Genomic DNA, 14955 nt, shown 5'->3' with positions numbered 1-14955 from the left:
TTTTTTTTTTTTTTTTTAATAAAACAAAATGGGGGAAAAAACCACATGTTACACAGCTTTGGCAATAAAAATGTGTGCATAATTAGTGTAGCTAACAGAAAATAATTATTTGTCCTGATTTTATAGAGTATATCATATGTCTGGGATTTCAGTTTTTTTGGGGAGTTTTACAGGTCACAAAATACAAGGAGAGAAATAGAATTTTAGTGTGGAACAATTTTAGAATGTGATATGTTTGTCTCCTAAGCCTCCATTCACACATAGTGTTTTGAATTTTTGTCTGGAAAAATGTGCGGTCGTTCGTGCACACAAAAACATGCCATTTTTCATAAACACGTGGTTTTCCGCAAGTTTGCGGCTAAAACCACAGTCAGAATGTGCTGAAATTGCCCAGAAAATCACGCTCGTACTTCCACGTTTTTGTTTGTGCGTACGAGCGCATAAGAATGTATAGTTTTTTGTGTTTTGCGTGTTATCGATACACACAGAAAAACGCTCAGGTGTGAACCAGGCCTAACTTTAATAGCTTCCTCGCCACTATATTTTCTTATCCTTTTTTATTAAACATGTAATAAAATGTACCTCCTCTGCATTCCCTGGCTCCTTCGCTGCTCCCCCTCGCCCCCTCTTCTGCCGGCAGTAGAAAGCCAGCATCAAGTACCCATCCAGCGCCTGGGAACACTAGCCAGCTTGCTATTGGCTATTTTGAATTGTAATAGCCAATAGCAGACGGGCTATTGCTCTCAGCCACTGCCTGCTGCGTTTACAAGTCTAAAGCTTTTGAAGTGGAAAGGTGACACTAGGGGTCCCTAATGTCACCTTAAAAAGAACCCTATGCTATCACATAGGGGACTAGTGAGCACCCCCCCATGTTATCGCAATGAAAGAAAATGAAGCAAAATAAAAAATACCCCAAAACATGTTGAAGTCCCCCAAACCTCCGTTTACTAACAGTAACACAAGTCGGGTGCACCTACGTACGAAAACGACAATTGCGCTACCGATGTCAGGTATTGCTGCGTGCGCCAGAGTGAGAACAATAATTCTCAAGTTAATATTCATGGCTAAAGGTGCCCATTCACCTTACGATTATCGTATGCGATCGACTTTTTTCGGCCGATAATCTTATGTGTGCATTGCAGTGTCCGACCAACATTACTGTACAATTGTACGACTTTTGACGATCAAGCATGTTTGAAAACTTTGCTAGATCGTACGATTGTCGTAAGGTTGCTGGCGTTTCCGTCCATCAAAAGTCGTACGATCTACACCGCGCTTGCGCTAACGAAAATACGGCAAATCAATTACCGCATTTCGTCCAGGTGCTTTTCGTTAATTACGGCTAAATTAGTCTTGCGATCATCGGGGCAGGATGGGGCTGTCGTACGAAAGTCGTACGACTATTCGATCATCGGACGAAAAGTTTCGTCCGTAATCTTAAGGTGTATGGGCACCTTAACTCTAAACTGATGACGGATATGTATTGTATTTTTTGCCCAAGTTTGGTGTGCTATTTTAAAGGAGGAAAAAAAAAAAAGGTTTGGTTTATTTTATTGGCTTGGAGTTGTACAATTCAGATTATTTTAAATCCATGAAACTAATTCAAATGTCTAATATAATCCAATTATTTAAAAAAAAAAGGGTGGAAAAAGTTTCAGCCTTAAAATAATTCTGCTGCAGGATGTGCGTTGTGAATGAATGGCACCCCAAACACTCCTCCCGCCTGCAGTGCGATCCTGCGCACTGGAACGCGGAGTACTGCAAAACCATGCATTCCAGTGTAGTGCGATTTGCAAAAAATAAAGTAGACTTTGTTTTTAACACTTCCTATGTGTATTTTATTTTAAATAAAAGATTGTACTTTTATTTTTTATTTTATCACATTAATTTAAAAAATAATCGGTCAACTTATCGATTATGAAAATAATCTTTAGTTGCAGCCCTAGTCACTTCTGTAAAATAGAAGATGATCTATACTCCCCTCTCGGGCAGCCCATGGAGGTAATATCCATCCAATGGGTCGAATGCTTGCAGTGGCCAGGGAGTAGCAGATCTGTTGTATTTGAAGACACCGGTAAGTATTTTCACTCGTTTATCAGGCATGTTGTTGTAGTATAGAAGTAACCCTGTGCTGACAGGCCCCCTTCGAGGTTAATACAGTAAACTCCCAGTTATCCGGCACTCACAGGGATCAGTAGGTGCCGGATAACTGTAGTTCCTAGTTGCTTGAGAGTAGTAACTCTTAAGCAACTATCCCCCTGCCTCCCCCCGCGGCTCCATTTACCTGCCAGCTAGCTTCCGCAGCCAACAGGTGAATGTAAGCAGCCGGGAGCAATAGCAAGACTGCTTTTGGCTATTTCAAATTGCAGTAGAAAACAATAGCAGGCTGGCTATTGAAACTAAATACATTTAGTTGCTGCCAAAATTTTTTAATGTGCATTAAGCCACCAGCAAAATAAAAATATAGTTGTTTGACAGTGGCGGTTGCTTGAATGCCGGATAATGAGGAGTTTTCTGTATACTGTATAAGAAATGCGTAAAGGAACTCTGTATACTTTGCTTAATACGGATTCTTTAATAGTTTGCAAGAAATGTTCCTTGCCCATCTAAGGTGATTTATTGTGAAAAATACAGCAACGATATATTCCACAACTAACTGTTTTTTACAATAACAAATGTAGTGGTTCATAAAAAGCAGCAGTGTCATATGTGCCTTGATTGTGCTGTGAGCCAAGGGGGTGTGAAAGGAAGGAACAGCCTATTGGCGTAAGGCATGCAGTAACACTATGCAGCTGGAAATTGGGCAATGTCATCTGATGCCACCTGCAGCATAACCAGACTCATCATGTGAAGAGAAAACTGTTTCAGTCAGCTGTTTGAGTTGATTGTGGGGTTGGGGCTGCGACGTCTGCTATATAAAAAAGAAAACGGACAGCTTTGAAGCAGAGGAGCATGACCTGAGAATCCAGTTACAGAGAATGTCATGTCCTTGTATGACCATACCTCTTCTATATCTATGACTGCAGGGAATCTGCTCTTATGGCTTTACACCAGTAGAATTGTGTTAGAAAAACTTCATTTGCTGAACATTTGTTTGATTATCTAGTAGTTTATGGGGTCAAAACGACGATCAATTTCGACTGTAGTGACGAAAGAAATCAAATAAGCAAGATGGAAATTCCTTTTTCGAACAAACAAAATTCTAACAGTGAATGTAGGTTTTGTGGGGAGAAACTCCATTCATTCCAAAATCGAATGTTAAAATCAAACGAAATTTCAACTGACATTCGTCACATTATCGCATGTTCTGATGAGAGTTTTCTGACAAAAGTTTGGTCAAAAATCTATTGATGTACAGACATTCCTCGGTTACCGACTTACCTGCTTTGCGACCACTCGCACTTACGACGGACCGCCGATTGACCTCCGGCCTTGCGTGTCAGCGTCAGTGCGACGTCTCGCCGGCGGAAGTGATGTCCTCCGATCTTCACTGCGGGTCCCGGTAAGTATTTTCATTGCCCGATGTACAGTACACTGTTCGGTACTGTACATCTGCAATGCAGTACTGTATAGAGTTCCTCACTTAACAACCAATTTGTTTAAAGGAGAACTATGGGGTTAAGGCTTTTCCCCATAGTTCTCCTTAGGGTAACGGGAGGACACAAACTAGCGTCCTCCCATCACCCTAAGCTCAGTATACCGCGAGCTACTGCTCGCGGTATACTGAGACGCCGCAGCTGAAGCGGGTCCCCACAATTATGTCTGTATCCGCCCAGCTGTGTGAGTGACAGCTGGCTCTGCCTATCTAGAGGCAGAGCCAGGTGTACCCGCCCCCTCCCCTGTCCGTTCCGCCAGTCAGCGCTAGAGGCTGGGGGAATCCAGCCCCTCCCTTGTCACGGCAGAGAGCCGTGACAGGATCGAGAGGTGAGAGTGTTCGCTCACTTCCCGATCTACTGAGCCGACCTGTGACAGTCTCATTGTCACAGGTCGGCTAGAACTATGAGGTGAGTGAAAAGCACTCACCTCATAGTTCTCCTTTAACGACCTGGTCGTCGAGTACCTGAACGGAACTCGGTCGTTAAGTGAGGAATACCTGTATACCAAACTTAATTGTGTACTTCTGCATTTCTGTGGCTTCAGGAAAGATCATCAATATAAACAAGTCATCATTGCAGATCAAAGCTTCTCATACAAAGTCAGATGTGGACATGGACACTGAAAGCTGACACACTTTTCTATGACATCCTACATATGTTCATTTCTGTAACATGAAGATTTGCTTGTGGCCTTTTGTTAAATAAAGCTTTGTCTTTATAAACAAGGACATTTTCTATTAGCTTTGCAAATGCATTTCAGGTACTTTCCAGTTGATAGCAGTTGAGTTTAAACTGGTGTGGAATGTGCTTGAATAGGAGGAGCTGCAGTCATAAATTCCAATCGTAACCTAAAAGGAAAGAAACCCCAGTGTACACCCCTTTGTCAGATTCCATTGAAATCAGCAACAGTGTTTGAGGAGCCTTAAAATTGTCTCAGATGTGAATAACGCCTCCCAAATGGGAACATTAGAGAAGTTTTTGTTTTTCTTTCTTTTTTACCCAAGCTGTATGTGACTGACCAGTGCACATTGTGTTCCTATTTTTAGCTCAACCATTAGAAAACTGCAGACATATTGTAAAGTGCAGGGATTGACTTCTTTTCAGGCTGCACAAGTATTATTGTTACCTTTTTGGTATAAATCATTTCTTTCTTTTTCATTAAGGGACACCAAATTCAATATTTATAGACAATTGAGTTATACTGCTGCATGCATTTGGAGTTGGACACTGGTAAAAAAAATTGTTTGCCAGCCAGGTTTAACCCCTTCTGCTCCTATCCTGCTTTTGTTTTTGCTAGTGTCCCGGGAGTATGGATTTCTTTTCTCAGTTGAGAAGTTTCAGCATTTAAAAAAAAAAAAAATAATAATTCTGCTTCAATCAAGATTTTAACTAAATGCTGCTGAGCTGGGCTCTTTATGCAGCTATCCAAATCATCATTTCCTCAGCAATAGCTTTGTGGGCTGTATTTGGACCCCGCAGGACCAAAGATTGCAGGACCTGGTTGGGGGTGTGACTTTTGGGCAATGGACTCTGCATGTGGAGATTTCATAGTTACATAGTATTTGAGGTTAAATAATGACAGAGGTCCATCAAGTTCAACCTGTGTGTGTGTGTGTGTGTGTGTGTGTGTGTGTGTGTGTGTGTACATGAGTCCCTGTGTGATCTAGTTTTTAACCTATACCCCCTGTATGTTATGTTCTCTTGGGACGGTTCCTAAATGATTTTTGAAGGATGCAATACTCTCTGCTGATACCACTGCTTGTGGCAGCGAGTTCCAAAATGTAACCAGTCTACCTGAAAAGACTCCCCTACGCCCTTTCCAGACACTTGTATACTGTGTTAGCTGCAGAGTACTCTCCATGCCCAGAACTGTGGCATAGCCTCTGACGTAACTCAGCTCAGCTCAGATTTCAGATGTGCGGAATCAAGTGATTTTCTCTTGTTCAGCATGAAGGCTGAAAGCTACATGTTCTGTGTTTCTGTTACTGCTGCTCACCCCTCATTTGGACTACTTTTGGGCATCCCAAATGTCTATAAATTCTGAATCTTGCCCTTTTAATGAATGAGCAAGAAGAGAGTTTTGCTGTATTGTGATCTACTCCTAATACGGCTTTACTACAGAAGTGACACATGATGGGAGTGAGAGGGGTTATACCTTCTGGCCAATGTATTTTTTTTGTTTGCCAGTATTAAATTCTTCAAGGTGGCAGTATACGCCCAGTTGTATATGAATAACAAATCCTGTGTCCCTTTATGTCCCTTAATAAACTCCAAGAAATGGGATTGCATGGTAAGTAAAAGAAATCCTGTAAATTTGGAGATTGTTTATGAAACATGCTGGGTACTGGGCATTTTCTGCAGGTTACCTAAATACATGTTTGCTAGTTTACCTCATTAGAAAGTGTGTGTAAAATTTTTTGGAAAATGTGTCCAGAGGTCAGATACTGTCCAGTGTTGAAAGTGTGCTAGTTTAACCCCTTAAGGACCCTTTCACTGCCAAGGCCTTTTTTTTCCCTTCATTTTTTGCACATGTTATAATCCACATTTTGGGCCTGAAAATTACTTCAAACCCCCAAACATCAGATATTTTCTGAAAGCCAAAACCCTGTAGAATTAAATGGAGGCACATTTTTATACTACTTTATACTCTTTATCAAAGCCACAAATGTAGTGAAAAATGCACTTGAGTTAGATTTAGTGCCCCAAACACAATATAATCATTTGTTTTGTAAAATCTAAAAGGGTGAGGTTACAATGAGTAATTAGATACCCAACATGCCCAGGTTACAAATTGTGTGCGTCTGTGAAACAGCGCCAAAATTCAGTACCCCAAAAGGTCCATGGATGATGCTTTAAGAGCCCCTACAGGTCATTAATTTGGAGATTCATTTAAATATTGGCCCTAGAGTCATTGCTCTCACTCTGACGTGCGTGGCAACACCCAGCATGTGTAGCACAATCATCGAACACGATTTTTCGAACAAACAAAATTCTAACAGTGAATGTAGGTTTTGTGGGGAGAAACTCCATTCATTCCAAAATCGAATGTTAAAATCAAACGAAATTTCAACTGACATTCGTCACATTATCGCATGTTCTGATGAGAGTTTTCTGACAAAAGTTTGGTCAAAAATCTATTGATGTACAGACATTCCTCGGTTACCGACTTACCTGCTTTGCGACCACTCGCACTTACGACGGACCGCCGATTGACCTCCGGCCTTGCGTGTCAGCGTCAGTGCGACGTCTCGCCGGCGGAAGTGATGTCCTCCGATCTTCACTGCGGTCTTGGGCCCGCAGGTGGGGCAGCGAAGCCCGGGAAACACAGCGAGGGTGTTTGGTGGGGGGCGGACACTTTACCAGCCCGGAGAAGCGATCTGACGGGAGCTGAGCTGTCAGAATCGCTTCGATTGTAAAGCCGACAGCCAGCTCTACAAATGCAGAGTCCTGTCGGAGTCTGTTTAAACAGGCCCCCTGCCAATGATGTACTATCTACTTCGCTGGTCGTGAAGGGGTTAGAGAAGAACTCCAGGAAATCGATCGTCGCTAAATACAAGCGATCCGCCGGCTTTACATCCGGCGGATCGCATGTATATTAACGGGCAGCGCTGCCCGTTTTTAAATTGCGGCCATTTCCCGCTGGCGGCGCGCACAAGGGGGCGTGTCTGAGCGGACGTTTTTTTACTACGGCCGGCCCGGAGGTAGTTAAAAAAACCTTTCCCTTGCAGTGGGGCTACCTCTTTTTTAAACTTTTTACTCACCTGATCCTCAGTCCTGCAGAAGTTGGCACTCGCCTTTCTCCCCTTCCACTCTGGCTATGAAATGTTCCTTGGCATCCTCACGTCCAATCTAGCAGCCTGGAGGGAGCTGGTGGGACTGAGGATCATGCAAGTAAATCTTAAACAAATATACAGTATTGTGTTAGTGGTTCTCGACCTGCGTAACCTCAGGACCCGCATTTGTCCTCGGTCAATAGATCGTGACCCAAGTTGCACTGCAATGGAACGCACGGCATTAGGGTACCATGCGTTCTGATGCAGGCAATAGATCTGTGGATGGGAGATGCATTTGGGGTGAGACAAAATCTCTCTGGCACACATACGCACTCCAAAACTTTAAAAAATTCAAATTTCTCCTTACCTTACGAGAACTGGAATGGATCTCAGACTGGGGTCCAATGTGTGCTGCTCCATCCATATGTGCATCCACTTGTACAGCTCCCTTGTACACACTGTAGAGGTGCCAGGAGCCAGAATGTGATGTCACTCCGGTCCAGGCACCTCTATAGGACGCGCAAGGGAGCTGTAACCAATGTACTTATGGATGGAGCTCCCTCACGGCCATAGCCCCAGCCCACCCCACCTCAAGCTGACACTCGTTGCCGGTCAGCGTATTTTAAATGGCTGCTTGTCGTGAGAACTGAGTGTTGCACTAGGGGGAGGCTGAGGAGCCTTTCGCCTAGAAAAGTGGAAGGCACGAGGGGACCCACTGAACACTGGGTCGTGACCCACTTTTGATTCACGACCCACCAGGTAAGAAGCAAGGGTTTAGATCACCAAAGTGTATTTCCACACTTTAGTCATTAGTATAGCAATTTGCCAGCCTAAAAATGGCCTGGCCAGGAAGGGGGTGAAACACTATGGCCTTCAAGTGGTTAATAAAATGTCATTACATACCATGAAATACCATTAATGCTCCTATCATCTCGGTCACCTCAGTCAGGGGTCAATATCCTCAAGAGGAACAAAGGAAATTCTCTAGGGTGCTTTTGACTGTCTTTTACCTAGAAGCACAGGCTACAGTCCTTAAAGGTCTGAGGTGAGATGTACTCTTCTCTGGGTGGATTTAACCAGCTAGCTGAATGTATTGTAAGCTGTATTGATTTAGGTATTTATAGGAGAGGGATTCCACAGCGGGTGCAGAAATAAGATGAAGAGATGTTGTAAAGGGGCAGTCTTTAAGAGATTTATATTGTTTTGTTAATAATATGGCATTTGTAGCTTTCTTTCTTTATATTGGCATAAATGGTGTTTTAGAAACTATTAAACATTTTAAATAGAATCGCACATGGTTTGCATAGTGGTCAAATTATCATTTCAGGAAGTCCTAACATTGTATAGCATCATGTTGTACATGTAGAGTTGAAAGTGTGCTAGGACATGTAGTGCTGCCAAGCAAGGCCTTGGCTCGTAAACATGGCTGTGCTCAGAGTACATTGACAATACGAGAGCCAACGGGGCGGGGAGGTTGCTCTCCAGCATCTGCACTGAAGTGTATCTGGAATGATTACCATGTTATATAACACATTCATCTGACACTATACATTGGGAAATAGTGAACAGCCTTACAATTAAGTTGGTAATTGCTAAAGTACACACTTCCCTCAGGCAGATAATGTGTGTATGGTTTTTCCTATCGGCACTGTTCCCTCCTCCTTAACTCTTTACCTTCTTATTGTAGATAAGTCAGAAAGGACCGCAGCATTCATTATCATTAGTATTGGGATTTATATAGCACCGACAATTTACACAGTGCTTCACATACTGTACATTCCCTGCCATCAAGGAGCTTACATTCTATGGTGCCTGTTTCACAAACATACATACATACATTAGGGCCAATTTAGACAAGAGCCAATTAACCTACAAGTACGTCTTTGATTTCCTTCAATAATCTGTGGATGAGACTTATGCATATACTGAAATGATAACTGGTGCCACTGCCACATGTATAAAACTTTAGTTCTTTTAAGATATGATATTTTGAAACCTATTGGTTTGCAATTCTATCTGCACTTGCAGCTCTATTATCAGATTCTCCAAGATAGCATTAGCCAGAGGTCACATCAAGGTGAGGCGACCTGAATAGCTGGTTTTGTGCCATGTTATGCAATGCCCTTCCATTATTTCACATATGCCAATGTTTGCTGGATACTGAAGACTTCTGTTCTTTGTTCTGGTTGTTCAGCTATTTTATTATGCATATGATTTGCATACATTCCGGTTTTGCAGTTAAAAACATAATCCTGAAGTTAATTACAACCAGAATGGGCATAATTTTTGGGTGGTTCTGGGCCACTTAAGCTGGCCATGCACTGTTAGAATTTCACTCAGTTCACAGGAACTGACCCAAATTCTGCAGTGTTTGACCTTGCCGGTTCAACAAAAGTTTATTGTTGAATCGACTTGTTGTAGGAGCCGAGACAGTATTTGTTGGCTGGACAGTGGCTGTAGCCGATCAGCTGCAGTGACAGTTTGTGTATTCTGTCAGTGGGCAGGTGTTGGCTGTCAAACTGCAATAGCCCGGCAAGGTAGGGTGGTGGTGATTCTGTTAGATTTCTCCCGTTTTTAGCCCGCAGGCTGAATGTTCCTTTATGGCCAGCTTTTGCCTCTTGTCAGGGGGATCATGCCTTTTTGATGAAGGTGCTAAAAAAGATCATGTAACTTCAAAAAGTATTCATGTCACTCTTCCCTTTAGTAGTACCCTGCTAATTTAGAGAGAGAATTGGTGTTTTTATCATTCTAGTTTTTATCCGGTGTGGTCACAGCTCACAAATAACACTTCATATTATAAACCCTAAAAATGAGCTCTAATTAGTATTTGCAAAAACTGTTATAATGTGGAATGGTAGCTGGAGTCATATAGTTCTCAAACAATACAAAGCTGGCAAACTATCATGTTGCAATATATGCATTAACCAGATTAAACTGTGTGGAGGTATAAGAGGAATTGCACACCAAGGACCCATTGGCATCTGCCACAATGAAACTGATCTTTTCTTTTCTCTGCATTATATAACCTATTATGTTCCTGCTCTAAAGCAAAAGTTACACCAGGCTAAAATGTTGATTAGATTATTGTACTGTAAGAAATGGTATCATAGCACCAGTAAGAACTATGGATTTTTAATATATTGGTGTTAGTACGTTATAATCATCACGGCCACCAATCACATTTAGATTTATAGATTCAGAATCTAATTTCCTTCTCGCTCTCTCTCGTAAAAGGTGTAGCTGTATAGAAAGGCAAGCCTGACAGTATAGATGTGTTCCTATGAGATTCAGAAACATTTCTTCAAATGCACTTACAACTCTTTTTTTGGGCCTTTTTTAGTAAGTCTCGCATCCCTCCTATAGACTCCTTACCGCATATTTTAAATCCTTTGTTCTAAACTGGTGGGTCATGACCCTATGTTCAGTGGGTCATCGTGTGCCTTCCAATTCTCTAGGTGAGAGGCTTCTCAGCCTCCCGCTACAGCAGCACTGTTAGTTCTCGTGTCAAGCAGCCATCATATGCTGCCCAGTGCTGAGTGTCAGCTTGAGGTGGGGTCTGCAAGGGAGCTTCATGCATACATGCATTGCTTACAGCTTCCTCACATGTCCTGTAGCGGCACCTGGACCAGAGTGACATGACGTTCTGGCTGGAGCTCCGGCACAGCAGACCACACTGGACCCCAGGCTGAGGATCCACTCCAGTTCTCGTAAGGTAGGGAGACTGGGTGGATCTTACAAAAAGAATGACATTTTGTTTTGGAATGTATTTGTGTCTGTCAGTGTTTTGAGGGCCCATTCACACTAGTGCAGTGCGTTAACGCACTGTACCATGCAATCGCACTTACTACTCCCTCTAACACTTGTGCAATGGGAAAAGTGGTTCACCATTACAGGAAGGCACAGACGGACATGAAAACCCTCTCAGAAGTTCTAACCTTCACTGCAATACCAGTTGTTTTAGTTTTTTTGTTCTTTTCCAGTGTAGGAAAGATTTCCCTTCACTCCCTGGTTTGAAAGGAAGTGAGAGGAAATCTCCCTGATTTTTTATTTAGGGTTTCATTATCCTTGTCCCTGACAAAGACTCTGACTCTTCCCTGGGCTGTAATGTACAAGGGCTTATTTTCCCCCCTCTCTTTTTGTGATCCATCTGCTCTGTCAGGTATAATTTTATGTTGTGATGATTAATATTGACTGAGTATATCATTATTTTTCACTTGAATTAAATATACAGATGCAGTCTTTAGGATGTTTGTAAATGGATTGACATAAACTATCATTTTTCGTGAAGGCTTTTCCTTAGACTGGGGCTTCCCAGCTTGCAGGCAGCGACCAGCTATACTATTGGCCTACATAGTCTCACTAAGAAATTCCATAGCTAGTGTTTCAGATGATATGAAATTCTAAAGTTCAGCCGTTCTCAGCCTTGACGTTTTGCTTGTCTTTTTTCTTTTCAGACATTTGTCTTCATGTGGCATTCTTATGTCTAGAACACCGAAAAAGATTTTGCAGAATGTTGATGACCCTTGTATCCAGCACTGTCGGAGCTTTCTGGGATTTTCTGGACCTTTCACTAATAAGAGAAAGGAGTACTCAGAGCGCAGAATACTTGGGTAATAAAGTAATCTTCAGTCCTTTACTTTCTCATCTCTATTGTTGTGTCTTCTTATTTGTAATTGTTTTTATTGTGCTAAATAATTATTTGTTTAGCAGCCATGACAATGTAATTTATCCATAAAGCAAATGTTATAGCCTTCTTAAAGTGAACTTGTGTTTTGCCTATGTTCACTTCCTGCTGATATTCTCCTTCACCTGGTGCTTCTGGTTATTGGGAGCATTTGACTGTATTCCCCTCCCCCAGAATGCAGCATTGGGTGACAAAGCATGTGATTGCTTGGCCCCAGCCCTGACATGTAGGGCCAGAGAGAGAATATATTGTCTTGTCTAAGCCTGGCCAGAGCGACTTGGTGCTTATATAGGGTTTATGTAAGCAGATAAGCAGTATAAGCAGATGGGGGGCTGAGTGAACCTTGGGGATTTAGTGAACCTGTTGCTTTGCCATGCATGGGCAAAACAACAGGTTTCCCTGTGTGACACTGTGAATGAAATAAAGCTATTGCAGTTTTGTTTTCCACTATGTCCTTTTACTGTCAACAGCCCTGCTTAACCTTTGCTGACATAAGGACAACCTAATATTGTGCATCATTAAATCATTTATGGAAACATTTTAAAACATTTTTTGTAATGGCGCTTTTTTTCCTTTTTAAATAATAATAAAAAAAAAAGGATGTTGCTTACTTCCCTCCCGCTTTGACCTACTGAACTGTAGAGCATTCTACGCCACATCCTTAGATCAGCCTTTCTCAACCAGAGTGCCTTCAGGCTTTGTCAGTGGTGCCTTCAAATGTTTGCACACTTTAATGCATTTTCATGATGCAGGCAAGCTGGGCACCACCACCACCACAATGGAAAATGTGATGCTAACTCAGGTTGGCGCAGGATCCAGGACCTTCCCCAGCATTCTGAAGAGGATGGAAGTCTACCTCCATCCAGACCTGCTCAGCCATGTGCCCTCTGCCATGCTGCTGCAGCCAAACTGTGGTGAAGGTTATAAGGTAGGATGTGATGGGGTTTCCAGATGTTAAGGAACCCTGTCAATGGAGCCATCTATGCTATGGTCCCTTAAAGCCTATCTAAGGTGCACCAGCCTGTGGTTGCACACTTCTCTCCTTAAATACAATGAAGGACTAATGTTGAAGCCAAGAGACCACCCACAGTCTGAAATGTCAGGAAGAAAAGGAGCGCGCTGGAGCCTGCAGGGAGTACTGCAATGGGTTTTTCAATTCTGTTTATTTACGGGCACAAGATCTTTAGATCTTGGTCATTGGGTTTTAGCGCCACCTTCAGGAGTAGGACACTAGGCACAAAAGCACAGCCTAGGGGTGGCCCCTGCAGGTGGCCAAACCTCCATCCAGAGGAAGCTCAGTTTTTTTTTTTTTCTAGTGTCAAGGAGTAAAGACCTAAAATAGGCTTCTTTTGGGGTCCCTAAACCACTGGATCTTCTGGTAACCTGTGGCTTGTTCACCAGCCTTCTGGAGTATTGTAGAGCTCCGTCTGTTGCCTGTCGTTGCCTTCCACAAAACTGGCTGTCCTTGTGCTATTTGGGGATGTCTTTGCTTTTAGCAGGGTTACACCGCTATGCTTCTGGTAGGGTTTAACCTTATAGTCTCTATAGGATGCTTCTGTGTGCACACCCTCCACTGACCGCAATGGAGCATCAGATTGCAGAGATACTTGTTTCTCATGCATCATTTGATTGTGTTAGATTTCATGGAGGAACCCTTTAGCTGTGTACTGACTCTGTGCTTGGGGCTTTTGGACTTTGTGTCGGCTACGTGGGTTTCAGTGTGCACAGTCTGCTAGATTGTCCAAGGCTTCCCGCTGCATCCCCTTGGTTACTAGAAGCGATTGATTTCAGTGTTGGGCTGCAGAGCCAGTTGCAGACTGCTTTCCAAGGCATGGATTTTTTCTGGGTTTTCCTAGACACCTTCTTCTGTGTTTCTGTGGGGGTGAGTGTTCTTTTACCCTGGAAATTTGGCTAGGAACCCTACCAAGAACAGTTCTTTTTGTCACCATCTGGTCTTCCCTGTTTCTCTGTTGGTCAGGCCAGAACTCTCTGGACTTCCTTACATACATACATACATACATATACATATATACATACATACATACATACACACGTTTGTGTGTGTGTATGCTGTTTCCTGTCTTGTCTGCTTAGTTTATTTTGGGTTTGGACTTTTTTGGCAGGCTGTGCCTGGATCCATCCAGTGGTAGGTCATCTGGAGGTGTTTCAGGGCCAGGTGTTCAATACTCGATGTGTGTCTTTGGAATCCAGGTTAAGCTACATGCCGTGTATTTTTTTTTTTTTTCCCCCTCTCCCTTACCAGGGAGTCAATAGCGGTAGCAGTGTCTGCTAATGTGGTTTCATGGCATCTGCCAATGCCTTCATGGGATTAGTTTAGCTTGCTCTTTGATAGTCTTTTGCAACTTCTCTTTTGGCTATTCAGCAGGTCTGGGTCGCTATGGTCTTGAGTGGACTTGTGTTATATGCCCTGTGGGCTTCCTTATTTGTCTGGATCTTCGGTTTCCAGGGATAAATGTATTCCCGGCTCTATAGTTGCAGATTTTTCTACATAACTTGAGGCCTTGGTTCTGAGTGACAGAGGCTCTATAGCCCTTCGATACTCAGGGGTGAGAGTTCTTCTGCCTACAGGTCTGCCCTTGCAGGTGATTGGTTCGTTTGCTTGGATGAGGTGCTTTCACTCTTGGTTAGTATCTGTCGGGAGAATCGTGACCCCTTTTCAAGTGGGCCTGGTTCAGCACTTGTTCCTTTTGGACCTTTGTAGGGTACTACTAGGTTTCTACTTTGCGTTCTTTTTTTCAGAGATCGCTGGCCCTCCTCTCTTGGATAAGACTTGGTGAGGGGAATGTGTCTTTCCTGGGGTTCCTCCCTTTGCTTTGTGGGATCAGTGTTGGTTTTGGAACACCGTCTTTTGTACCATTTTTAAGGATGTTTCCCTCTCCTC

At 42.9% G+C, this 14955-nt stretch overlaps 1 protein-coding gene across 1 annotated transcript in view; it reads left to right on the top strand.

Annotated features, from left to right (window-relative positions):
• Positions 1-14955, top strand: part of LOC108801957 (coenzyme Q-binding protein COQ10 homolog A, mitochondrial) — a 42629-nt gene that overhangs the window by 10767 nt on the left and 16907 nt on the right. Inside the window, exon 2 of the mRNA XM_018573861.1 lies at positions 11824-11979. Coding sequence (XP_018429363.1) covers positions 11824-11979 — 156 coding nt within the window. The remainder of the gene's footprint in view (positions 1-11823; positions 11980-14955) is intronic.

This window comes from Nanorana parkeri, unplaced genomic scaffold (genome assembly GCF_000935625.1).
Source record: "Nanorana parkeri isolate BGI_ZX_2015 unplaced genomic scaffold, ASM93562v1 scaffold2582, whole genome shotgun sequence".
In the NCBI taxonomy this organism is placed as follows: domain Eukaryota; kingdom Metazoa; phylum Chordata; class Amphibia; order Anura; family Dicroglossidae; genus Nanorana; species Nanorana parkeri.
Note: the sequence above shows the minus strand (reverse complement) of the source record. Positions and strands in the feature narration are given on the sequence as shown.